This window comes from Aspergillus aculeatus (genome assembly GCF_001890905.1).
Source record: "Aspergillus aculeatus ATCC 16872 unplaced genomic scaffold ASPACscaffold_10, whole genome shotgun sequence".
Taxonomy (NCBI): domain Eukaryota; kingdom Fungi; phylum Ascomycota; class Eurotiomycetes; order Eurotiales; family Aspergillaceae; genus Aspergillus; species Aspergillus aculeatus.
In genome coordinates, this window is record NW_017962985.1 from 314,433 (window position 1) to 336,737 (window position 22,305).

At 58.4% G+C, this 22,305-nt stretch overlaps 8 protein-coding genes across 8 annotated transcripts; 3 read left to right on the forward strand and 5 right to left on the reverse strand.

Annotated features, from left to right (window-relative positions):
* Positions 1–26: 26 nt before the first annotated feature.
* Positions 27–2,207, forward strand: ASPACDRAFT_1857187 (NAD-dependent succinate-semialdehyde dehydrogenase). The gene is made up of 3 exons (XM_020197531.1): positions 27–110; positions 163–250; positions 544–2,207. Exons 1-3 carry the CDS (start codon positions 81–83, stop codon positions 1,923–1,925), a joined length of 1,500 nt encoding a protein of 499 aa, XP_020055030.1. The 5' UTR covers positions 27–80; the 3' UTR covers positions 1,926–2,207.
* A 417-nt stretch (positions 2,208–2,624) lies between these two features.
* ASPACDRAFT_79501 (LEA domain protein) lies at positions 2,625–6,726 on the reverse strand. Its single transcript, XM_020205423.1, has 2 exons — positions 3,334–6,726; positions 2,625–3,277 (listed from the first exon to the last, which is right to left on the reverse strand). Exons 1-2 carry the CDS (start codon positions 6,637–6,639, stop codon positions 2,747–2,749), a joined length of 3,837 nt encoding a protein of 1,278 aa, XP_020055031.1. The 5' UTR covers positions 6,640–6,726; the 3' UTR covers positions 2,625–2,746.
* A 2,012-nt stretch (positions 6,727–8,738) lies between these two features.
* ASPACDRAFT_1857189 (uncharacterized protein) lies at positions 8,739–9,620 on the reverse strand. The gene has a single exon (XM_020197532.1). It carries the CDS (start codon positions 9,585–9,587, stop codon positions 8,922–8,924), a length of 666 nt encoding a protein of 221 aa, XP_020055032.1. The 5' UTR covers positions 9,588–9,620; the 3' UTR covers positions 8,739–8,921.
* A 390-nt stretch (positions 9,621–10,010) lies between these two features.
* Positions 10,011–11,679, reverse strand: ASPACDRAFT_79502 (uncharacterized protein). The gene is made up of 3 exons (XM_020205424.1): positions 11,558–11,679; positions 11,384–11,486; positions 10,011–11,310 (listed from the first exon to the last, which is right to left on the reverse strand). Exons 1-3 carry the CDS (start codon positions 11,612–11,614, stop codon positions 10,097–10,099), a joined length of 1,374 nt encoding a protein of 457 aa, XP_020055033.1. The 5' UTR covers positions 11,615–11,679; the 3' UTR covers positions 10,011–10,096.
* An 897-nt stretch (positions 11,680–12,576) lies between these two features.
* ASPACDRAFT_121257 (lysophospholipid acyltransferase family protein) lies at positions 12,577–15,860 on the reverse strand. The gene is made up of 7 exons (XM_020196421.1): positions 15,066–15,860; positions 14,798–15,016; positions 14,480–14,735; positions 13,752–14,430; positions 13,392–13,706; positions 13,063–13,316; positions 12,577–12,935 (listed from the first exon to the last, which is right to left on the reverse strand). The coding sequence occupies exons 1-7, from the start codon at positions 15,619–15,621 to the stop codon at positions 12,764–12,766; spliced, it is 2,451 nt and encodes an 816-aa protein (XP_020055034.1). The 5' UTR covers positions 15,622–15,860; the 3' UTR covers positions 12,577–12,763.
* Positions 15,861–16,092: 232 nt separating this feature from the next.
* On the forward strand, positions 16,093–17,756 carry ASPACDRAFT_1881505 (pantoate--beta-alanine ligase PAN6). The gene is made up of 2 exons (XM_020198242.1): positions 16,093–16,406; positions 16,478–17,756. Exons 1-2 carry the CDS (start codon positions 16,379–16,381, stop codon positions 17,608–17,610), a joined length of 1,161 nt encoding a protein of 386 aa, XP_020055035.1. The 5' UTR covers positions 16,093–16,378; the 3' UTR covers positions 17,611–17,756.
* Positions 17,728–20,542, forward strand: dbp7 (putative ATP-dependent RNA helicase). Its single transcript, XM_020198778.1, has 2 exons — positions 17,728–18,733; positions 18,770–20,542. The coding sequence occupies exons 1-2, from the start codon at positions 18,092–18,094 to the stop codon at positions 20,450–20,452; spliced, it is 2,325 nt and encodes a 774-aa protein (XP_020055036.1). The 5' UTR covers positions 17,728–18,091; the 3' UTR covers positions 20,453–20,542.
* Positions 20,536–22,062, reverse strand: ASPACDRAFT_15933 (WD40 repeat domain-containing protein; the record flags this gene model as incomplete). The annotated part of the gene is made up of 2 exons (XM_020197157.2): positions 20,536–21,673; positions 21,791–22,062. 2 exons carry the CDS (start codon positions 22,060–22,062, stop codon positions 20,536–20,538), a joined length of 1,410 nt encoding a protein of 469 aa, XP_020055037.1.
* Between the last annotated feature and the right edge of the window lie 243 nt (positions 22,063–22,305).

Sequence of the window (22,305 nt, forward strand, 5' to 3'; positions counted from 1 at the left end):
CCTACTCTCTATTCCAACCACCTCTGCTTCTGTATACTCACCTTCCACAGGACTGTCTTCTATCCATACAAAATATCACCATGGCTCCGAAGTATGAACTCCCCTTCAAGGTTCGTACTGCCCAAGCATCTCACTAGTATCTACCACGACTAAGATGGGCAGCTCGATGACCCGTCGATCCTCCACTTTGACTCTTTCGTGCACAATGAGTGGACGCCTGCAAGCAGTGGGGAGAGGTTCGAGGTTATAGGTGTGGCTCTCTTCTTTGTCCTCCTTGAATGCACACTTCCCTCTTTTTTTGATGAACGATTCAACCTATATTATAATGTTGTTCTTATACTGGAGAGGAGATCTATGAGGGAGACCCACCGTACCCCCCGTCTCCTATAGAGCCTGTTCAGTCTACACAGAAAACATTTAACAATCACGGGGGAGACCCCCGTACCCCCCCTTCTTATCTACAGTGCAGACATATGACATATAACAGGTACGGGGGGCTTTCCCCCCGTACCCCCCTTCTTCCCCTACTAACACCTCCCAAAGATCCCGCAACCACAACCCCCTGGACCAGCATCCCCACCAACACCGCGTCCGACATCCCCAAATACACGAAGTCCGCCTCCACAGCCTTCAGCACCTTCCGCACGACAACCGCGCGACACCGGGCCCAACTCCTCCAGAACTGGGACACGCAGATCCGCACCCACCGCACGGACCTGGCACGGATCCTCGTCCACGAGACCGGCAAGCCGCTCGCCGAGGCCCTGGGCGAGATCGACTACGCGCTGACCTTCACCTGGTGGTTCGTGGGCGAGCCCGAGCGGATCTCCGGGAGCATCACCCCGGCCGCGCTCCCCGGGCGCCGGATCCTGACGCTCAAGCAGCCGATCGGGGTCGTCGCCGCCCTGGTGCCCTGGAACTTCCCGGTGGCGATGGTCGTCCGCAAAGCGGCGGCGGCGTTCGCGGCCGGGTGCACGATGATCGTCAAACCGTCCCCGGAGACGCCGGTCAGCGCGCTCGTGCTCGCGGAGCTGGCCCGGCGGGCGGGGTTTGCCCCGGGCGTGTTGAATATTGTCACCACCGACCTGGAGAATACCCCCGCCGTCAGCGAGGCGCTGTGTCGCGATCCGGCCGTGCGGAAGGTCACGTTCACCGGGTCGACGCGCGTCGGGAAGCTGGTGGCGCGGTACTGTGCCGACGGGCTGAAGAAGATGACCCTCGAGCTGGGCGGCAATTGTCCGTTCTTGGTCTTTGATGATGCCGACTTGAACCAGGCGCTGGAGATGCTGATGGCGCTGAAGTGGCGGCATGCCGGCCAGGCGTGTATCACTGCAAACCGCGTGTATGTGCAGGCGGGGGTGTATGACAAGTTCGTGGGGATGTTGAAGGAGAGGACCGAGAAACAGATTAGGGTGGGGAATGGGTGGGAGGAGGGCGTGACGATGGGGGCGCTGACCACGCCCCAGGGGGTCGAGAAGGCGCTGCAGCAGGTGCAGGATGCCACGGCCAAGGGGGCGACGGTCGTGCTCGGCGGGGATAAAGTCCAGGGGAAAGGGTATTTCTTCCAGCCCACCATCCTCAAGGATATGACGGCCGACATGCGCGTGTCCAGCGAGGAGTCCTTTGCCCCCATCGCCGCGCTGTATCGCTTCGAGACCGAGGACGAGGCCGTCCGGCTGGCGAATGATACCGCCATGGGGCTGGCGAGCTACGCCTTCACCAAGGATGCCGATCGCCTGTGGCGGTTGTTTGAGAATCTCGAGGCCGGCATGATTGGGTTGAATACCGGGTCGTCGTCGGCGGCGGAGGCGCCGTTTGGCGGGGTCAAGGAGTCCGGGTATGGCAAGGAGAGTGGGAAGGAGGTTGCTGTCAATGAGTATTTGGTTACCAAGACGGGGACGTTGACGGTTGCTGGGCATTATTAGGTTTTGTTAGGGGGTGGAGTTTGGTTCTGGTGATGGATATGGTTGTGAATAATGAATGATGTTCGAGTATGCCCACATAGTTCGTATGCGTGTCGGACTGTTATGGTTGCTAAGGGTAGGGCTTGCAGGGCTTTTGGTATTGGATTTCTGCAGGGAAACTGTGCGACTGCTTGACTCATTGAAATGTGCTCAAGACTCTAAGTACGGACGTACAGTACAGTACCCCATGGACGAACCTCGAATTCACTATCGTCGATTCCATTCTCTACGTAACCGGACACCCCTCGGCCGCAATCGACAGTACATTACTCGATAGCTTCATCTCATACATCATCCTCGCGAGAACCCTATGATATATCCCAGACCCGTGACCTCAAGATTGCTCTCAACGGGGAGACAAGAGTTGTAGACATGGATGGCGAACTTCCTTCCCACTTATCTATGTGTACGTCAGTCGTTGTCCCATTCAGAAGCTAGCTACATTTCATCTCCCTCACCGGAGCACATCCTCCTGCACGAATCACTGAGATGCGATAAGGTGAAGGCAAAAGACGGAGGCGAATGTGCTGTATAATCCACTGTTGTTCCTGCTTCTATTGGCGATTGCTCAAGCTAACACAGAGGCCATCTCCTTCGAGTGCCGCTACTGGTTGAATGTGTTGATCTTTACTAGAGACGAGTCACACACAAGACCAACACAAAAGACATTCAAATTATAGATATCAGCTAACATTACAGGTATCAGGCTCGTCATCACAGATACAGACTAAAAAGCAGCAAAGTATAAGATCACAATCTCAACCACGGCTCGCGCTCAACCTTTATTTCTTCTTGCGGCCAGTCAGGCCCAGGGCATCGGTCAGCGAGGTCAACCCCAGGTTGCTGAGCAACTTGTCCAGGCCCAAGCCACCGAGCAGGCCCTTCACCAGAGGTCCGAGTCCCAGACCCTCGAGCAGGCGACCCACCAGACCAAGCACACCGCTCAGCAGCAGGCCGACGGCAGCGATGATCTGGAAGAGAGGCTCACTGAGCAGACCCCAGAGAGGGTTGAGCTCCTTCTTGGCGTGAGGCATACCGGCAATACGCTTCTTGCCGTTGTCAATGGTGCGCAGCACTGTGTCGGTGAGCTCCTTGAGCTGGTCGGCCAGCGCGTATTCCTCCGGAGAGGCCTCGTGCGAGGCGGCGCGAGCCTTAGCAGTGGCAGCGATACGTCCATCAGGGTCGAGGGCCCGGATCGCGCCGTTGCATTCCTGAAGGATCTGGCCACCCTCTTCCAGAAGAGGCTTCACGTCCTTGACCAGCTGCTCCTCGTCCAGCTCCTCCTTCGGAGTGCGGTCGGCCTTGTCAACGTGCTGGGAGATGTTAGCAATCAGTCCTATACCATCATCGCCTGGCGCGAGATTCTTACCTCGGAGATCATCTTGCAGATAGGACGAAGGCGGTCCAGGGTGGATCCAACAATCGCGCTCATCTTCTTGGCCAACTGACGGTCCTCCTCCTCTTTCTTCTTCGCCTCCAATTCCTCAGGGGAGGGACCGGGCTCCTCTTCCTGCACCTCCTCCTCAGGCTCCTCAGGCTCGGGCTCGGGCTCGGGGATGTTCTCAATCAAGGTACATTCGCCAATCTTGTTGCCATCGTTGTCCACAACGTAGCCGTTGTCGTCGATCTCCTTCCCGATCAACGAAGGAAGGTCACCAGAGGTCAGCTTGCCGATGAGGTTGCCATCAGCATCGCGCACCTCTCCCTCCTTGTTGACCTTGCGGCCGGCCATGGGGTTGACGTTGCGCTTCTTCTCCTCGGGCTCCCAGCGCTCCGCCTTGCCAATGGGGTTGCCGTTCTTGTCGAGAATGTCGCCATCCTCATCGACCTTACGGCCCTGCAGGCGCTTCGCGTCACCCTCAATCACACGACCAATGATACGGTCGGTGCCATCGGTGACCACGCCGTCTTTTCCGACGACCGCATTGTCAAAGCCGAAGAAGGGGCCCTCGGGCTTCTGCTCATCGGCTCCAGGGACGAGTTCAGCCTGGCCAATGACCTTGCCATCGTCACCCCAGATCTGACCCTTCTTGTCGACCTTGCGTCCAGCCAGTCCCTTGCCGCCAGAGACGACACGACCGAAGACCCGGCCCTGCCCGTCAACGACGTTGCCAGCCTTGTTGACGACCTTACCCTCCAGGATGGAAAGATCCACCTCCTCGGGCTTTTCTTCCTCGGGCACCTCGTAGGGCTCAGCGTGACCCTTGACGCTGCCGAACTTGTCGATAATGTCTCCATCCTCGTCAACAGCCCGGCCGCGCAGGTTCTTCACATCACCTTCGGTCACCTTACCGACAATGTTGCCCTCTTCGTCCTCAACGAATCCTTCCTTGTTGACCACAAGGCCCTCCAGACCGGCAAATGGTCCCTCGGGCTTCTTTTCGCGCTCGTTCTCCGGGATCAACTCGACCCGTCCAATGGGCTTAGGGCCGTCATAGATCTGGCCATCGTGGATCTCCTTGCCGGCCAGCTCCTTGGGGTTACCTTCAACGACCCGACCGATCGGGACGCCCTTAGGGCCGATCACAAAGCCGAGCTTGTTGGGGGTGAGACCCTCCAGGCTGGAGAGGTCAATGGTCTCCGGCTCGGGCTCGGGCTCGGGCTCCTCGTCGGGAGTCTCGTAGTACTCCGCCTTGGCGATCACGTTGCCGTGCTTGTCGGTCACATCACCGTCCTCGTCAACGGGCCGGCCCAGGACCTTCTTGGCGTCGCCGTCGACGATCTTGCCGACACGCTTGCCGTTCTGGTCCTCGACCCAGCCGTCCTCGACGACGTGCAGGCCCTCCAAGCCGCCGAAAGGTGGCTCATCGGGGTACTCCTCCGGAGCGAGGGTCTGGGCTCGACCGATGACGTTGCCGCGGTTGTCCCAGAACTGGCCCTTGTCGTCAAGCTGAGCGCCGAGAGAAGCGAGCTTCTTCGCATCACCCTCGATCAACTCACCCACGGGCTTGCCGGTGGCCGGGTTGATGATCTTGCCCAGCTTGTTGCAGCGCAGGCCCTCCAGGGAGGAGAGAGGGGGGAGCTCCTTCTCAGCTTCTGTGCCTTCTTCGGCTGCCTCCTCAGTTGCCTCCTCGGGGGCCTCCTCGGGGGCCTCTGAGGTGACCTCTTCCTGAGCGGTCTCATACTTCTCCTCGGCGGTATCTCCAGGTGCACTCTCAGGAACACCTTCCGTGGCCGCCTCAGCAGCCTCCTCAGGGACCTCCTTGGCCTCACCTTCAGCCTCGGTGCCGGCAACCTCAGAGCCAGGGGCATCGGACTTGTCACCGACAGTCTCCTTGGCCTCGTCGGCTTCAGCGCCAGCAGCTTCGGTGCCTGGAGCCTGCGAGCCAGGGGCTTCGGACTTCTCGGCGACAGTCTCCTTGGCTTCGTCGGCCTCCGTACCGGGCGCTTCGGATTTTTCAGCGACAGTCTCCTTAGCCTCGTCAGCTTCGGAAGCCTCAGGCTTCTCGCCGACGGCATCCTCAGGGGTGAGCTCCTCAGCCGAAACGTTATCAGCAGTCGACTTGGGGCCAACGGTGCTCTGATCATCCTCGGGCTGAGCTCCGGAAGCGGCCTTGCTCTTGTCGGCAGCGCTACCGGCGGCAGAGCCGGTCGCCTTGGAGGCAGCCGTACCAGCGACGCTGCCCCTCTGCTCGGCCTCCTCGCCCGACTCACGGGAAGCAGCCTTGCTAGAGCCGGCGGCACTTCCCGCGGCCTCCTGAGGAGCAACATCCACGCGACCAAGAACGTCACCCTCGTCGCCGAGGATCTCGCCCTGGTCGTTGGGCACCTTGCCCACCAGCTCCTCGGGCTCGCCCTCGACGAGCTTCCCGACAGTCTGGCCGGCATCATCCTTGATATCGCCCGACTCCGAGACAGCCTTACCCGCCAGATCAGCGACATTGCTCACCGCAGCGGTAGCGGTATCGGCCGCCTGATCGACGGTATCGGCAGCTTGATCGACAATCCCATTGGTCTGCTCATGCTGGCCCTCCTCCTCCTCCTCTTCTTCTTCCTGGCCCTCATCCTGCCCATCAACCTGGCTAGCGTCCACGCCATCCTGCTGATTCTGGAACGCCTCCGCCAGCACATCGACCACCCCGATCAGATCGCCATCCTCGTCGAGGATCTCCCCGTTGTCGCCGACGGTATACCCGACCAGATCCTCGGGCTTGCCCTCGACCAGCCGACCAATCGCGTTCCCGTCCTGGTCGTGGATGAGCCCGTCCTCGCCGACCTCCAGGCCCTTGAGGATGGACAGGTCGAGATGCTCGGGGTGCGACTCGGTCGGTCCGCCGTTCAGACTTGGGGTCGGTTGCTCCTGGCCATTCTCTTCTTCTTCGTCGTGCTGCTGCTGCTGCTCCTCCTGGCCTTCCTCCTGAGGCTGTTCTTCCTGGGGCTGCTCGGCCTCACTCTCAGTGCGGCCCGCGCGACTCTGGGCGCGGGAGCCCGACGCCGAGGCTGAGGCCTGGGAAGGAGCATCCTTGGGCGCCGGGACGGGTGAGTCGCGCTGCTCGGACTGGTGGCGCGCGGCGGAGGCCTTGCCCTTCGGGGTTGGGGTGGTGGGCACGCTAATATCGTCCTCGGTCTTCTCGGTGGTGCCGGATTGCTCGCGGCGGAGCTTGGGGGGCGTGCCCTTGCGCGAGTCGGGGCTGAGGTTCAGCTTGGAGACTTTGCTGATGAAGGGGGAGGACATGATGAGGAGTAGAGTGATGATCAATGAATAGTGAATGGTAGACGATGGATGGGTGGTGGAGGAGTTGTGTGTGATGAAGTTGTGGGATGGTACAGGTACAGTTGAGCGAAATAGGAAGGGTGCGTTGGATAGTGAGGTGGTGGTATAGGGCAGTGTTCTCGAACAGGCAACTGCGCGTCGATCGTAGCTGTTATACTAAAGTCGTGGTTGTAGTAATTGTGCTAAACCTCCAGTCCTGGATCAAACAAGCTAAGGCAGTCGTATCGTATCGTATCGTATCAAATCCTCGTACAATTTTGCGTCGCAATTAGGTGTAGGTAAGTAGGGAGTCGTTAACCGTAAACTAATGTACAAGTCGTGGATGTGGTGGTGGTGGTGTAGTGTAGATGTGAAAGAACAATTATGAATCTAGAATCCAACCCCAGCGAGTCCCGACATCCCTCCCCCTTTTATGTTGCATTCTGTGTATCGTGACGAGGAGATCGGTGATGATGTCGATAGGTGTAGTTCGCAGCTCTATCCACCTACGTCATGCGCTACGAGCGTTGTGCTGCCGGAGGGGGGCTACGCCAGTTTGACCTGTAAGCCCTACGCGTCACATCGGGGGGTGGGCTGCAGGGATAGACTTAGTGTTAGTGTCTGTGACATCGTCGCGGCCCTGCAGGGTGAGTGGGTGGTGGAGAGGGCACGGAGACAGGAACATACTGCATTACTCGGTACGGAGTACTGGAGGAAGGGCATTGGAGTGCAGTGAGTGGAGAGTGGAGGTGGAGAGAGGGTACTGTAGCTATAGGAGAGTGGGTGTAAATGCCGTACTTTTTACTTTTTCATCATCGCGGATCCACTTGCTCGGCCGAGGATACGAAATTGGCTCGGGGTTAAGGAGGGGGAGGAAGCATTGCGATGGGTTCGACGAGGTCGACACACAATCATCATTGCGTCAGGTTGTGCAGGGATGAGGGCCCTTGACTGTGAGATGTACATGTGTATATCGTGTTAGGGCAGCGGGACGGGATACTTCGACGTACGGGGGGCAGCGACATCAGCGTGCAGCGGGAGTGCATCAGCGGTAGTATAAAAGGATCGTGGCTTTCAAGAGAATCCTCATAATTGATTCTCACTTTGCTGCAGTCTACATTGCTATAAACTATTGTTGTATATGCATACCATCCTTTTTCGAAGAGGGACTCCACCCTGCAGTGATAGTCCCTGTCTCCCTCCCCTGTCAGTCAACTCAGTACCTGGCTGTCACTGTCATCGAACAAAGACATGGATTCCGGTGTGTTGCTGGGGCGGATGAGATCATGGGCGGCTCCACTTTTCACCTCTCTCGGAGAATTGATCAAGCCACCGTAGCCACCCAGAGTGCCCGTGCCCACGAGTTTAATTGGAGGTCCCGCCCGCCGGTTTTACAGGTCGATAGTGACGTATCGGGCAGGTGTCTGAATATTCAGCTTGATGACGGACAGTGGCGTGGATACGTATGCATTGGACAGAATGGGCTGCTACTGACCAACTTCCTACAGCTGTGTAGTACATACTCAAGTAGTGCATAGTCAACCCTTTGCATCTCTTTAACTGTGGACTCAATATACTCCTCCTAGTATCTTCTGAACTAATCGCATTCTCAACAGAAACATGAATCATACCCATCGATTCTGCATTGTCCTAGAGTCCGTTAAATGTCAACTTGACACTGGGGCATGCCAAGCGGTGGAATTCCGGATCGTGGCGTGACGTAATGGATGAGGATCGCGTGGCGTTGGCCCAGCCCGACGTGCGGATTGGCTAGAGTGAGTGGTGGGCGGTCTAGACTACCGTTAATTTATTCTTAGTGGGATCGGCAGCTTTTCGATGGTCTCTCCCACATGGTATATGGTATTGGCCATCCCCAATGTTGTACTTGAAGTCAAAAAGATAGTAGGTGTTGGGGTCATATACCAGCCCTACCTGATCCTGCCAACTTTTTATACATAGTACGGTTCAATACAGTTATTCACAAGTAATCTGAAAAGTCATGCATTAGCAATGCACATAAAATGTTCCTTACATAACTGCCACTGCAATAAACCACCAACTGTATAAAGAAATATATCCCAAGACTATATACCAAGTATAAACACCACACCTACCAATTTAAACCCAGCCACAAATATCAGTACAGGGAAGTGAACAATCTCCCATCCAGCGCCAGATTCCAACCCACACTGTCACGCCATATACCAGCCCTACCCCATCATCCAACCCATCCAACCCGATAACCTTCTCCCTTCACAAGCAACTCACCCCTTCCCCGGACCTTGTTCCCCCTCCTTTCCCCCAGCACCAGTAGTCCGGACACTATCCCCAACACCCACCTTCTTCCGCCCCCTCACCTCCCGCAAAACCCGCTCATACCGCTCAAACCTCTTCCCCCACCCAGTCTCCCCGGGCTCCGTACGCACCCGAAACACATGCGCCTTCCGCGTCCACCCCATCCCCGAGCACCCCGGCTTGACCGCGTTGTGCGCCGCGCCGCCGGCCATCGGGTCCAGAAACCGGCTGACCTCCGTGTTGCCGGGGCTGACGTACAGCGGGTCGTCCTCGCGGTAGTCGTCCAAGGCGCACTCGGCGTCCGAGGCCAGCACCTCCAGCGCCGGGTCGGTGATGGTCGGGTCGAAGGACCATGGGTGGTGGGCGGCCGCGTCGTCGGTGCCGCTCTTCGAGGTCTCGTAGGACTCCGGCCGCAGGAGGTGGCGGTCCAGGTCGGATTCCGGGTGGCGGTTGCGGTGGTGGCTCGAGAGGTAGGAGGAGGATGGGGTGGGGGCCGGGTTGGCGCTGGTGGTGTTGGTGTGGGGGGCTCGCTTTGAAGGTGTTTTGTAGAGGAGAGGGAGGTGGGTTTGGGGTTGAAGTCCTAACCCCCTGGGGCGGAGGAGAGGGCGGGAGGCTTTGGTGGTCAAGCGCCACATTGTAGGGTACAATCGATTTCGATAATACTGATGGATTGGCTGTGTGGTTTGAGATGGTCTGATGTATAGTCGATGTTGGGCAACGAGGTCAGAAAGTCACGGTCTGTCACACTGGGCTCTTTATGGGAATGGATGAGGTTGACTTTGACGCTTCACATACTGACGTCAAGATGCTCGAGTACGGTCCGAACCATGGGTGCCGTGCGAACTTGGGCCTGTCAGAACACCACCGCCGGACTCGCTACCAATAATGACCGCAATGTCCTGTGTCTTCATTCATGGGTGACCTTGTCCGCCGATCTGGGGTTGGTTAGACTTTGTGAAACAGGATGCAGCCTACATCCTGTACGGCAACCGCTCACAAGATACAACATGCCCTAAGTAGAGAAGTCTCACCATCCGACATCACCACAAAGCTCAACTCATCTCCATTCATAAACTTAATTATCTTAATCTCATTTAGAACAGCACTCTCATCCATATTAACACACATCCCCCAAGAAATCCACCTAAGTCTTGACCGCATATCTCCTCCGCAACATCTCATCCACATACTCCAAATAATACGTCCCCGGCAGCAAATCCCCCACATCCCCGCGCGGCACATACTCCCTGCGCTGAAACGACCCCTCCCTCAACCGACACATCTCATCCCACAGCTCCGGCGCAGCCGGCACCCGGGCCGCCAACCGCCGGTGCAGATCCAGCCTCTCCGCCATGACAGTCGTATCCCCGCGCACCGCCAGCGTGAACAGGGTACTCGCCAGCCCGCTCCCATAACTGAACATGCCGATCCTCTTCCCCTGGAGCCGGTCACTCGGCACGGAGGCCAACAAGCCCACGAGCCCGGAGTACAGACTAGCCGTGTACATATTCCCGCACTGGGTGGGGACCAGCAAACCGGGCTGCACCCTTTGCTCAAAGCGGGACTGCGCCAGCGCCATCACCCGCTTCTCAAGACCCTTATCAGCAAGGGTGCACTCATCCTTCAAACTCGCCGGCCTCAGCTCCTCCGGGACGTTCCCGGAGCGCAGCCAATCATTCCACAGCAGCCGCGCATACCCCTTGGCCACGAGCTTGCAGTTCGGCGCATGGAAGAGGAAATAATCGAAGACGTCAATATCAACCCCAACCCCAGCCCCCATCCCCGGGACAGCACCTTCCTTCCCCCGCAGCTCACCGGCCTTGACCTTCCCAACCCAAGACCGATAACACCCATCCAGCGCCTCAAGATAACACCTCCCGGACCCCACCCCATCCACCACGGCCGCCTCCCGTCCAAAATCCGCCTTGAAGAAATCCCACGCGTGCCGCATATACGACGCCCGCGGCACCCCCGCCTCCACCACAACCGGCGCATCCCTCCCCACCAGCATGGCCACACACCCCGCGCCGCCCGTCGGCCGCGCCGCCGCATCCTCCCGCGCATACGCGGCGATATCGCCGCACACGACGACGGCGTCGCGGCCGTCCCACGCGGAGGACTCGATCCACGCGACGGCGGCCAGCAACGCCGCCGTGCCGCCGTAGCAGGCGTTGTAGGTGTCCACGCCCTCGATGTCGGGGTTTTCCGGCCCGAAGAGCTGCATGAGCACGGTTTTGGTGGATTTGGCGCGGTCGAGCAGGGATTCGGTGCCTACCCCCAAGTAACCGATGGAGCTGCGGGGGATGGTGTTTTTGTCGAGGAGGGCGGAGAGGGTGGTTAGGGCTAGGGTGTTGATGTCTGTTTCCGGGTTAGCTGGCTGGTAGCTGGTGGGAAAGGGGGAAAGGGGGAATAGGGATGGGATGGGGTGTACCCTCGCGATCATCACAGAAGCTCATGTTCGTTTGACCCAGGCCGATCGTGTGTTTGCCTTCGCTGACGTGCATGTATTTCTCTAGTTCGCGTTGGGGGACGTACTTCCTCCGAGAACGATCTGTTAGAATTACATTCGACGAACCCTGGGAGAGAGGGGGTGGGGCAGGCATACGCGGTTGGGAAAGTAGATCTCGATGGCTTTGATGCCGACGTTCTGGGGGCGGGCCATGTTGATATCGGGATGGACAGGCGGTCAATGACAATGAGAATTGAGGTTCAGAAGAAGAAGAAGAAGGAAATGTACTTTGTTGGAAGGTTGAGCTTCTGGTTTCATGTATAAGCTGTCGCATGCCGGAGTATTTATGGTCTGCTCGACACAGCCCCAGGTGTCGGTGTCGGTGTCGGTGTTGGGACTAGGCGTCAGTGCTCGCGACTACGGTGTACATCAGAGCATACCGGCCACTACTCAGTTCGGACTACCGGGATTTCCTCTTCAGGTCGTCGATTATAGCTGAGACGTGTGCTAGACGGTTCTGCTAGGGTGTTCTGTGGTGAGCTAGAAGGTTAGAGTCGTGGTCCGTTATTGTGGTCGCGTGGTGAGTGGTGGATGGGGATCGAGTGGCATGGTTGGTATACAGCACCATCTGAGATTGGCGACCCGCTTTCCATTATGATTCCCTGCCCCCTGCAAACTTCTGGGAGGCGCAGGCTGTGACGATGAAGTTAGAGATTTGTTGAATCGGAATATCCGATATGTCCATATGACGGATGCTCGTTGTAGCCTTGACTGACTGCACCCACCCCCTACCCAACAATGCTGATCCGAGGACAATCCATTTCCAAGGTATCCCATCTCGTCTTACTTTCATGATCAGCCTCATTCAGGATCTACTGCATCTATCCGAAAAGAGGGTAAGCTTGAACCAGCCGTTGACTCCCAAGCAGGACATAGGATAGATTGTCGACTCGGCTTCCAAAACGCTCTTTCTGTGGCGTGGGTTGAGCCATGCTGACCATATGACCGAGATAGTTGAATTCATTTACTTCCTCAAACACAGTGCAACCTACAATCAAGATGCAGCGGACTAAAGCATCCGTCTAATCCACATAGCCATCCCTTGCCACGAATCTGAAAGTCAAGTCCATTTCAAAGACCAGTGACGTAAATACTATACGGTTGTTCACAGCCTGCTAGTATATGCCAGAGCGATATGATTCAAGTATGTAGCGTAGCTCCCACCTCTGCGTCGAGGATGGTATAATATACTTTATTGATATGCAAATTCGACATGCTACTCCAAAAGAAAACGCGGGTATAAAACCTTATACTCAACCAACGCAGCCCCCAACCCTACCCAATCTAACCCTAAAAAATGACTTAAAGCTTCGCCGTCGGCGCAATCGCCTTACGCCGCACCTGCTGGACGGAGAAATCCACCTCGTCGGCCGGAGTGGGGCCGGCGGTCGCGTCCTCGAACAGCCGCCGGCCCACGAGGTCGGACATGCGCATGACGCGCGAGGAGACCGTTGCGCCGTCGCGGCGGTTTTTTCTAGCCACAGGCATAAAAATTAGTATTGATTGATTTCCTGGGTAAAAGGATAAGGGTCCACAATCCCCGAAGACTTTCTGGGAAGATTTTTTGGGGGGGGGAGGGGGGGTTGGGCGGATAAACTCACCCCTCACGTCGCGACTGCGCGATCAGCTCGGTAAAATCCCACAGGCGGCCGCGCGGGAGGACCTGGCCGGTGGCGGGATCGCGTTCCGGGGTCCATTCCGGGGCGAGGCGCACGGAGGAGGCCTTGGATCCCTTGCTCTTGGCGATGTGGATGATGCCTTCCTCGGCGAAGCGTTGGTAGGAGTTCTTGAGGGTTTCTTTGTTGACGGCTTCGAAGTAGGAGAGGTCGCCTTGGTGATAGAGGGTTTTGCCGAGCTTTGTACGGGAAGTGAGTTTTGCATTCCTGGAGAGAAACGGAATGGAAAAAGAAAAAGGGAAAAGGGGGCTCACCAGCTGGGCGTTGTCTTGGGCTTTGCTCAGATCGATCCATACGTCTTTCGGGAAGTCGGAGGGCGGCGTGAGTCCCAGTAGCGAGACCGACCCTAACCACGACGCTTCGATGAAGGGCCAGATCAGGAAGCAGTAGAAGTCGTAGTTCTCGCGGCCGCATTGGCGCTCGGCTTCGCTGAGCTCGACGGTCAGCGGCTTGCCCGACGAGGGGTCGCGGCTGACGATGATCACGTTGTCCTTCTCCAGGCCCCGGAGGGTCTTGTCCAGGTTTGTGGTCAACCCTTCTGGCGGGAAGATGAATTCGCCGCGGAATAGCTGGGTTTGTTAGTGGATGGGCTATGCAAAGCGGGAAGAACGTACCTGCGACAGGAAAGAGACCTGGTTCATGAGCTCGGGGAAAGATATGCGCTGGTAGGACGGCCCGCCGCCTTGTTTGATGCGCGTGTACATGGCCGCCGAGACCAGGGCTTCAGTGATGAAGAGGTGGATCGTCATGTTGCGGTAAAAGGAGAGCTGGAAGCGGTCCACCGCGTAGTAGGTCGGCTCGACCAGTCCGGTCACCTTGCCCACAATCTGCGGCCCCAGCACCTCCAGTGCGCGATCGACAACCACTTCGGTGGGGAATCTGTAGAAGTGCGCCACGCGGCCGCCTTTGGCTTTGACCCGTTCACAGAGCCATTCGACGCGTCGCACGAGCTCGCCCTTGCCCACCCCGCGGCCACGCAGTGTGAGAAGCACTGTTCCGACCAGAGCGGTGGGCATCATGACCGACACATTGTTGATATCTGACAGCACCCGGTACCCTAACGACCTTAAGATGCGGCCTCTCTCGACATTGCTCAGCTTCTGGCTTCCAATCTCGGTGATTTGATCCGGGAGCCGGGTCAACTGCTGGGCGATGAACTCTTTCAGGCTCCATGGCTCGTGAAATCGGACGTCGACACGACCCAGCTTCAAGGACAAGACGGACGACGAGGAAAGAAAATCCGCCAGGTTCTCCTTTCGTTTCGGCTGACCCAACAGCTCGCTAATGTAGGACCTGGAGTCGCGATTAGCCAACAGCCACGGACCAAGACTTGGCGCCATACTCAGTCTCGATGACCTTGTCATATTGTGTGCTGACAGGACAGATAATCGTATCTTCCACCCGGCCCGACAAGACACTATCCAGGATAAAGCTCAGGATTCCAAACTTGGGCGATAGCAGCTTCCCCGTCCGCGACCGACCACCTTCAATAAAACACTCGAAATTGAACCCCTGCTGCAGTAGCGTGTCGATATACGCCTGCACGACAGTATTATAGAGCGGATCATTCCCAAAGCTCCGACGAATCCACATCGCCCCTGCGCCCACCATCCGTCAGCCGTCCGTACAGATAAAAAAAGCCGAGCAGCCGTAATCTTACCTGCATGCTGCAAGAATGGGCCCACCAGCGGGAAGTTGAGATTATCACCGGCGACCACCACCGGAAGCCCGATCCCCAGACGATAGCAGATCAACTGCAGCGACACATAGTCGACGTGGGATTTGTGGCACGGCAGGAAGACAATGGACCGTTTCTTCCGCGCCGCCTCCTCGGCCACCGACCTTAACCGAAGGACCTCCTCGCTAGACACATGGATCCCTACCCGACATCAGCACCCATATCAACCACCGTTTTGCCCAATACATACCCTGATGATACGCCCTCGTCAACAGCTGCGTAGCGACATAGTAGGCGCCGCGAATAAACCGCTTGCTCTCCATCTTGCAGATCATATTCTCCAGCATGGAGTCGACCACCTCCTTGAGGTGCGTCTCGATCTCAGTCCGCCGGTGGACCTTCTTCGCGTCGCGCGAAGGACCGGGGACCACGTCCAGCAGGCCTTCCTGCACTTCCACCGCCAGGCGCAGCTCGGCCAGCTCCTTCACTTTCCCCTGCAGCAGCGGGCTGGCGAGGATTCGGGACTTCATGCGCTCGGAGAAGCCTGGGTAGAAGATGGGCTGGCCGATGGCCTGGTCGTAGGCGCGCCAGCCGGTGCCGGACATGTAGAGGCTGACCTCGCGGAGGAAATCGAAGGGGTTCTCGCGGAAGCGCGCCATGTGGCGGACGAGGTTGCGCTCGGTGATCTGGTCATCTTGGGGCTCGGGCCCACCGGTGACGCCGCTGGGGTGGATGGTGAGCTTGTTGCCGGCGATCTCGAGGTCGGGGGCGGATTCACCGACTGGGGAGTTGGTGTCGGAGGGCATTGTGGTTGAGATTCGGGGGGGGATGTCGTGGTGGTGCTATACGCGGGAACGCCGAGGGAATTGTTTGTTGGTCGGACAGGGATGGAGATCAAGCTCAACACGGTTCGTTAAAGCATCAGGCAATGACGATGAAGATGAAGATAAGATGATTAGGTGAGAGGAAGTGGGTAGAGAGCTGGAGCCATGATCAGATAGCTCCACGATGCTGGGAGGGGGAAAGAGAAGAGGGGAGAGAATTGGAGTAAGAAACGAGAAAAGGGACGATCTCCGCGCTATTTCCCCAGAGTACGGAGTGGCTTGACCGTTAACTTACTGTAACTGTAAGTTCACTCAACTTACCTCGGATGTGCTCACGTGAAAGTGACGGTACTGTATCAGCAAGCACTAAACCCAATGGAGAGAAGCAGCGGCAAAGGATGAGGTCAACGCAGCAGCCATCAGCACGATCCCCCTTCTACCTTTTCCTCGCCTCTCGCCTCTTGCGCCTGCGTGGTTCGGGATGGACCGCAGAGCATCCATACGATCATTTCCAGATGATCTGACCCAGGCCATTTCCTCCAGAAACTTCATTGACCATTTCCCCTGTCGACCGCCGTCCCCTTGAAGCGTCACCCCAAGACAGTGGCAGACAGAACAGAACAGCTCCACAGCGGGGACCCGCAAAGGCAAAGAAGCATTCATCGCATCCGCCAGACCGAACAGCCACCCAAAAATCCATCCAACACCTCAATCGTTCTCACCGGAACCCCCAGACACAATGTTCACCTTACGACGGCAATTCTCCAGTACGCACCCATCTCCTCTGCACATCCACCTCGCTTCATGCACCACAACCCATACTAACACTCCAAAAAAGCCGCTGCAACCCGCCTCAAGCCCACCACCTCCAGCACGATGACAACCCCTGCCCCTCCCAAAAAACAACACACCTTCCAAGTCTTCCGGGACGTGCCCCCGCTCCGCGCCCTCCGCCGAGAAATCCTCCTCTCCAACCGGACCGTGGGCCTGGTGCCGACGATGGGCGCCCTACACGAGGGCCACCTGTCCCTGATCCGACAAGCGGCGGCCGAAAACACGGACGTGATCGTCAGCATCTTCGTGAACCCGACGCAGTTCGGCGTGAACGAGGATCTGTCTAGCTACCCGCGCACCTGGGACAGCGACGTCGCCAAGCTGGAGGCGCTGAACGCGGAGCTTGCCCAGACCACCCAAACCACCACCACTAACAACAACAACAACAACAACAACAACGCCTCCCCAAAACAAGGCCGCATCACCGCGATCCTCGCCCCGACCGCGCAGGTCATGTACCCGTCGCTGCCGCCGACCTCAGAGATCGACGGCGACGGCTCCTTCGTGACGATCACGCCCATCGCTCGGAAGCTCGAGGGGGCGGCGCGGCCCGTCTTCTTTCGGGGTGTGGCGACCGTGTGCATGAAGCTGTTCAATATCGTGGGCGCGGAGCGCGCGTATTTCGGGCAGAAGGATGTGCAGCAGACTGTCGTGATCCGGCGCATGGTCAAGGACTTCCACGTGGATACGGAGATCAAGATCGGGGCGACGGTGCGCGAGGCCGATGGGTTGGCGATGAGTTCGCGGAATGTGTATCTCGGGAGCAGAAGGCGGAGCGTGGGGTTGGTGCTGTATCGGGCGTTGAAGGCGGCGGAGGAGCGGTATACAGGAGGGCAGAAAGTGCAGCGGCGGGAGATCTTGGAGGCGGCGGAGGAGGTTACGGCGCAAGTCCTCAGGGAGCAGGAGGCGTTGGCCCCGAAACAGCGCGCGCGGTTCGAGGTCGATTACATCTCGCTGGCGGATCCGGAGACCTTGGAGGAGCTGGAGGTCGTCGACCCCGAGAAGGGGGCGATTCTGAGTGGCGCGATCAAGATGGCGCCGTTGGAGGAGACTGCGCCTGGTGAAGACTGCGGGCTGGGCGAGGGCAAGGTGCCCGTGCGACTGATTGATAATCTGATCTTTGCACCCCAAGCGTAGCTGCTTGCTTGCTTCGGGTCAGGTTCTAAGCGCTATACCGAACAGTACAGTACATATACCCAAAATCACCCAGAAAAGATGTTTGATACAATGTAAACTAGACTAAATACAGACCCTTGACTTATAATCCAACACCCATATTGAGATTCCCAATCCCTAACCATCCACTTGCACCTCCCCAAATCTTGCGCGTTAAGCGCATACCAAGAAAGGAAAATAGGGCACATGGAGAGGGCTCGGAAGGAGTCTCGGCCCGAGAAAATTTCCCATCCGCAAAGCTTCCTCCTGGGCTGTTCCCCTCCGGAACACCGCAACCGCAACCGCAACCCGACCGCCTCAGAGAAAATCAACGGTCTGGAACAAACCAGCAACAAAAAACTCAACTCGAACTTACTCACCCAACAACCCCAATCACTCGTCAAAATCAACAAAACAACAACACCACCGCCCATCCCACAAACCCCCCTCACCTCCCAAAAAAATGGCCGACGACGGCCTCCTCCTAAACTTCACCCTAGGAGGCGACACCGTGCTCAACCCAACAACCACCAAAGTGAAAGGCGGCACATGGCGGGACCGCCTCAGCGCAAAGAAGATCGCCGCGCACCGGAAGACGCCGCGCGACCCGAACGCCCCCAAGCCCGAGAGCAAGAACCCCAACCGTATAGCCGTATCGTCGCGGCCGGTGAAGCGCCAACGGACGGACGATAACAACTCCGGCCCGAACAACCACAGCCACGGAAATCAAAACCAGTCGGCGCGGCCGTTCGTCTCCTCGCTTTTCACCAAGAATCCCCTGCCGCAGAATGCGGAGGAGGCCGACCCGAAAAATGGAGAGGAAGAGGTGGAGGAGGCGAAGCCGACGAACGCGCCGCTGATCGATGGGCTGGATACGTTTACGAATCTGGGGTTGTCGGAAGCGCTGGCGGCGCATTTGCTGACGAAGTTGGGCGTGAAGGCGCCGACGGCGATTCAGAAGGCGTCGATCTCGCAACTACTGAAAGAGGAGAGTGATGCGTTTATTCAGGCGGAGACGGGGTCGGGCAAGACGATGGCGTATCTGTTGCCGTTGGTGCAGCGGCTGATGAGTATCTCCAAGGCGTCGGCGGGCGGGAAGGACGGGGTGGCGATTGGGGCGGCCTCCTCCTCCGGCGGGGAGGGGTCGGTCGTGCATCGTGATAGTGGGTTGTTTGCCATTGTGCTGGCGCCGACGCGTGAGCTGTGCAAGCAGATCGCGGTCGTGTTGGAGGGGCTGCTGCGGTGCGCGCACTGGATCGTGGCCGGCACGGTGATTGGTGGCGAGAAGAAGAAGTCCGAGAAGGCGCGGCTCCGGAAAGGACTGAATGTCCTGGTCGCGACGCCGGGGCGGTTGGCGGATCATCTGGAGAATACGCAGGCGCTGGATGTGAGTAATGTGCGGTGGTTGGTGCTGGACGAGGGTGATCGGTTGATGGAGCTGGGGTTCGAGAAGGAGCTGCAGGGTATTATTCAGAAGCTGGACGCCCGGCAGCGGCCCTGTCGCATCCCTGGGGTGCCGGCCAAGCGCACGACGATCCTGTGTTCGGCGACGTTGAAGATGAACGTGCAGAAACTGGGCGAGATCAGTTTGAAGGACGCGATCCACGTGCAGGCGGACCCCGCCGACGAGGACCCCGACGCCATCAAGCAGAAGGACGAGGACGAGGCGTTCCGCGTCCCCGCGCAGCTGAAGCAGTCCTACGCGATCGTAGCGGCCAAGCTGCGGCTGGTCTCGCTGACGGCGTTCCTGAAGCGGACGTTCATGCGCAAGGGCTCCGTGATGAAGGCGATTGTCTTCGTCTCGTGTGCAGACTCGGTGGATTTCCACTACGAGCTGTTCACGCGCAAGCTGAAGGCCGAGGAAGACCGGGGGAAGAAGGACAGCGACGAAAGCTCCGACAGCGACGACAGCTCCTCCTCGAGCGAGGATGACGAATCCGACAACGACAAGAAGGAAACCACCAAACCCAACGAGCACGGCACCGTCGCCCTGGCCACCGCGTTCTCCAACCCCTCCAACCCCGTGATGCTACACCGACTCCACGGCTCGCTGCCGCAGCACGTGCGCACGGCGACGCTGGGTGCGTTCGCCCGCAGCCGCGAGGCCTCGGTACTGATCTGCACGGACGTGGCGTCGCGTGGTCTGGATCTGCCCAACGTCGACCTGGTGGTTGAGTACGACCCGGCGTTCAGCGCGGAGGACCACCTGCACCGGATCGGGCGCACGGCGCGTCTGGGCCGCGACGGGCGGGCGCTGCTCTTCCTGATGCCCGGCTGCGAGGAGAACTACGTCGACATCCTGAAGCGCGGGTACCGCGACGGCGGCAAGGCGCTGACGCGGCTGAACGCGGACGACATCCTGAAGCGCGGGTTCGGCGGCAACGTGCAGGCGCAGAGCAAGGACTGGGAGGTCAAGACCACGGACTGGCAGATGGACGTCGAGCGCTGGGCGGTCGACCACCCGCAGTACCTGGAGATGGCGCGCCGCGCGTACCAGTCGCACATCCGCGCCTACGCGACCCACATCGCCAGCGAGCGCCACATGTTCAACATCAAGGAGCTGCACCTGGGCCATCTGGCCAAGAGCTTCGCGCTGCGCGACCGGCCCAGCAAGATCAACGTGCCGGGCCTGCGGCAGAGCAGCAGCGACGCCAAGAAGGACTTCAAGGCGGCGCGCAGCAGCAGCACGGCGGGCGGGAAGAAGCGCAAGGCCGGCGAGGATGACGGGGACCGGGGCGCCGCGGATGTGTCTCTGGCGGCGCAGAAGATGAGAGCCAAGATGAAGGAGCATATGGCGGGGGCCAACGAGTTCAATCTTGCTTAACCTCATCACCTTTTTCACATTTCCTCCAACAAGACCAAAAGCATGAGCATGTAAATAATCGAGATTCACGGATACAGACCAATTCAATAGATATCCCACAGCGAGATCTTCCCATCCTTGGACCCAGCAGCGAGCCAGTGGGTATTCTGGACTTTATGATTGCGTAGTCGCCGATGGACGGCCGCCAGGCCTCCTCCCTTGCCATTAAGGCCTGTAAGCGTACGCTCACTGGCGCCAACACCATTCTCAGTCTCAACCTCACCCTCACCCTCATCCCCATCCCCATCCCCCGTCCCAACCCCCGCGAAAGCAACAGCATAACACCCCTCCTTATGCCACTTCAAAACCGCCACCTCCTTCAGCGTCTTACACGAATAAACCCGGACCCTGGAATCCCACCCGGCCGTCGCCAAGATGCGCCCATCGGACCGCACCCTCAACCCCTGCTGCCCGGCATGCCGCGTCTTCACCACCTTGACGGGCTGCTCACTCGCCAACCCCCCCGCGCCAGCTTTCCGCAGAAAAGGATGCATAACGACCTTCGCATCCGCCGCGGACGAGAACACCCACTGACCAGACGGAGCAGCATCGATCGATAGAACCGGCTGGTCATGCGCGCGGCTCGCGTACAGCTTCTGCCATTTCCAGGTCGGTGCACTGCCCTGCTGCTGCAGAGTTAAACCCTGGACGGAGATGGGAGACCGGAAGACCATCACGCTGCCGTCTTCGTACGCGGCCGCGACGTGGAGTGCCCGCTCCGCGGGGCAAAGAAAGAGGGTAAGCGCCATGACCATGCCGGTCTTGACCTCGCCGTCGGCGGGGATGGTGCAGACGCGTCGCTCGGTGGGGAGGTGGAACAGGTCGATGGCGCCGGAGTTGAGGGCGTTGGGGACGGCGATGAGCACGGGGGAGGTGGGGATGGAGGTGAAGGTGGGCTTGTCTTGGGACGGAGGCTCAGGCTCAGCCTCCGCTCCTCCATCGCCATCCCCATCCGAAGGCACAGACGCAGGCCCAGACGGCAGCGCGGAGAGATCCACCCAGGCAAACGCGCAAAAGTTCAACGCATTCACAGGCAGCGAATGCACCAACCACGGCTGCCTGCCCCCATCCTCTACCCCCGCGGTAAATGCACCCCCAAAATCGACCGGCAATCCCCTCCGCAACTCCACCTCCTCAGCAACGCTAAACCGCCACACCCTCAACTTATGATCGCGGCCATGTCTATCTTTAATCAGCAACCAAACCCTTCAAAAACCGCATAACCCTCAACAATCCAAACAGACCAAAACAAAACAACAGACCACAAAAAAAGCAAGGGAAGGGGAGGGGCAAACCCACGTAAAAACCTCCGTAACCCCACTACTCCCACTGCTCCCACTACTCCCATCCTCACGAAACCGGGCATAAACACCCAGAACGGCGCCGTCGTGCGCCTTCCACACGGCGACGGGCCGCTTCGAGACCAGATCCCAGACGGCAATCCAGCCGTCGGCGTCGCCGGACAGTAAGCGCAGGTTGTGGTGGTAGATGTGTAGGCTGTGGATCTGGGCGGCGTGGCCGCGGAGGATGTAGGTTGGTGTTGCGGGGGGTTGAGTTTGAGGTGGTGTCATTGCATTTGTTTGATTGGATATAAATTATGGGGGGAGCAAGGAATTGGGATTGGTGGTAAGTGATGGGTGAGGGTGGGATTTCAGGGTTGATAGTATAAGGCAGATGTATGTATGGAAGTTGGTGTTGGGTTCATGCTGCAGTGTGGTTTGCGATGGGGATGCGGATGAGCGGTTGGCGGGCGGTCTTGGCGTTCCGAGTTGGATGGACTGTACTGTGTATGTACCCCGGCTCGTAAGGGATTC

Bases quoted from the DNA above. Each gene is read 5' to 3' on its own strand.
- dbp7 (XM_020198778.1), top strand. From the start codon at position 18,092: ATGGCCGACGACGGCCTCCTCCTAAACTTCACCCTAGGAGGCGACACC. The intron at 18,734-18,769 runs GTGGCGATTGGG...TCCGGCGGGGAG, and splicing joins CGGCGGGCGGGAAGGACGGG to GGGTCGGTCGTGCATCGTGA.
- ASPACDRAFT_79502 (XM_020205424.1), bottom strand. From the start codon at position 11,614: ATGGCCCGCCCCCAGAACGTCGGCATCAAAGCCATCGAGATCTACTTT. The intron at 11,487-11,557 runs GTATGCCTGCCC...TCTCGGAGGAAG, and splicing joins AGATCTACTTTCCCAACCGC to TACGTCCCCCAACGCGAACT. The intron at 11,311-11,383 runs GTACACCCCATC...ACCCGGAAACAG, and splicing joins CTTCTGTGATGATCGCGAGG to ACATCAACACCCTAGCCCTA.
- ASPACDRAFT_1881505 (XM_020198242.1), top strand. From the start codon at position 16,379: ATGTTCACCTTACGACGGCAATTCTCCA. The intron at 16,407-16,477 runs GTACGCACCCAT...ACTCCAAAAAAG, and splicing joins CTTACGACGGCAATTCTCCA to CCGCTGCAACCCGCCTCAAG.
- ASPACDRAFT_1857189 (XM_020197532.1), bottom strand. From the start codon at position 9,587: ATGTGGCGCTTGACCACCAAAGCCTCCCGCCCTCTCCTCCGCCCCAGG.
- ASPACDRAFT_1857187 (XM_020197531.1), top strand. From the start codon at position 81: ATGGCTCCGAAGTATGAACTCCCCTTCAAG. The intron at 111-162 runs GTTCGTACTGCC...TAAGATGGGCAG, and splicing joins AGTATGAACTCCCCTTCAAG to CTCGATGACCCGTCGATCCT. The intron at 251-543 runs GTGTGGCTCTCT...CACCTCCCAAAG, and splicing joins GGAGAGGTTCGAGGTTATAG to ATCCCGCAACCACAACCCCC.
- ASPACDRAFT_121257 (XM_020196421.1), bottom strand. From the start codon at position 15,621: ATGCCCTCCGACACCAACTCCCCAGTCGGTGAATCCGCCCCCGACCTC. The intron at 15,017-15,065 runs GTATGTATTGGG...GATGTCGGGTAG, and splicing joins GACGAGGGCGTATCATCAGG to GGATCCATGTGTCTAGCGAG. The intron at 14,736-14,797 runs GTAAGATTACGG...TGGTGGGCGCAG, and splicing joins CCCATTCTTGCAGCATGCAG to GGGCGATGTGGATTCGTCGG.
- ASPACDRAFT_79501 (XM_020205423.1), bottom strand. From the start codon at position 6,639: ATGTCCTCCCCCTTCATCAGCAAAGTCTCCAAGCTGAACCTCAGCCCC. The intron at 3,278-3,333 runs GTAAGAATCTCG...AACATCTCCCAG, and splicing joins TCTGCAAGATGATCTCCGAG to CACGTTGACAAGGCCGACCG.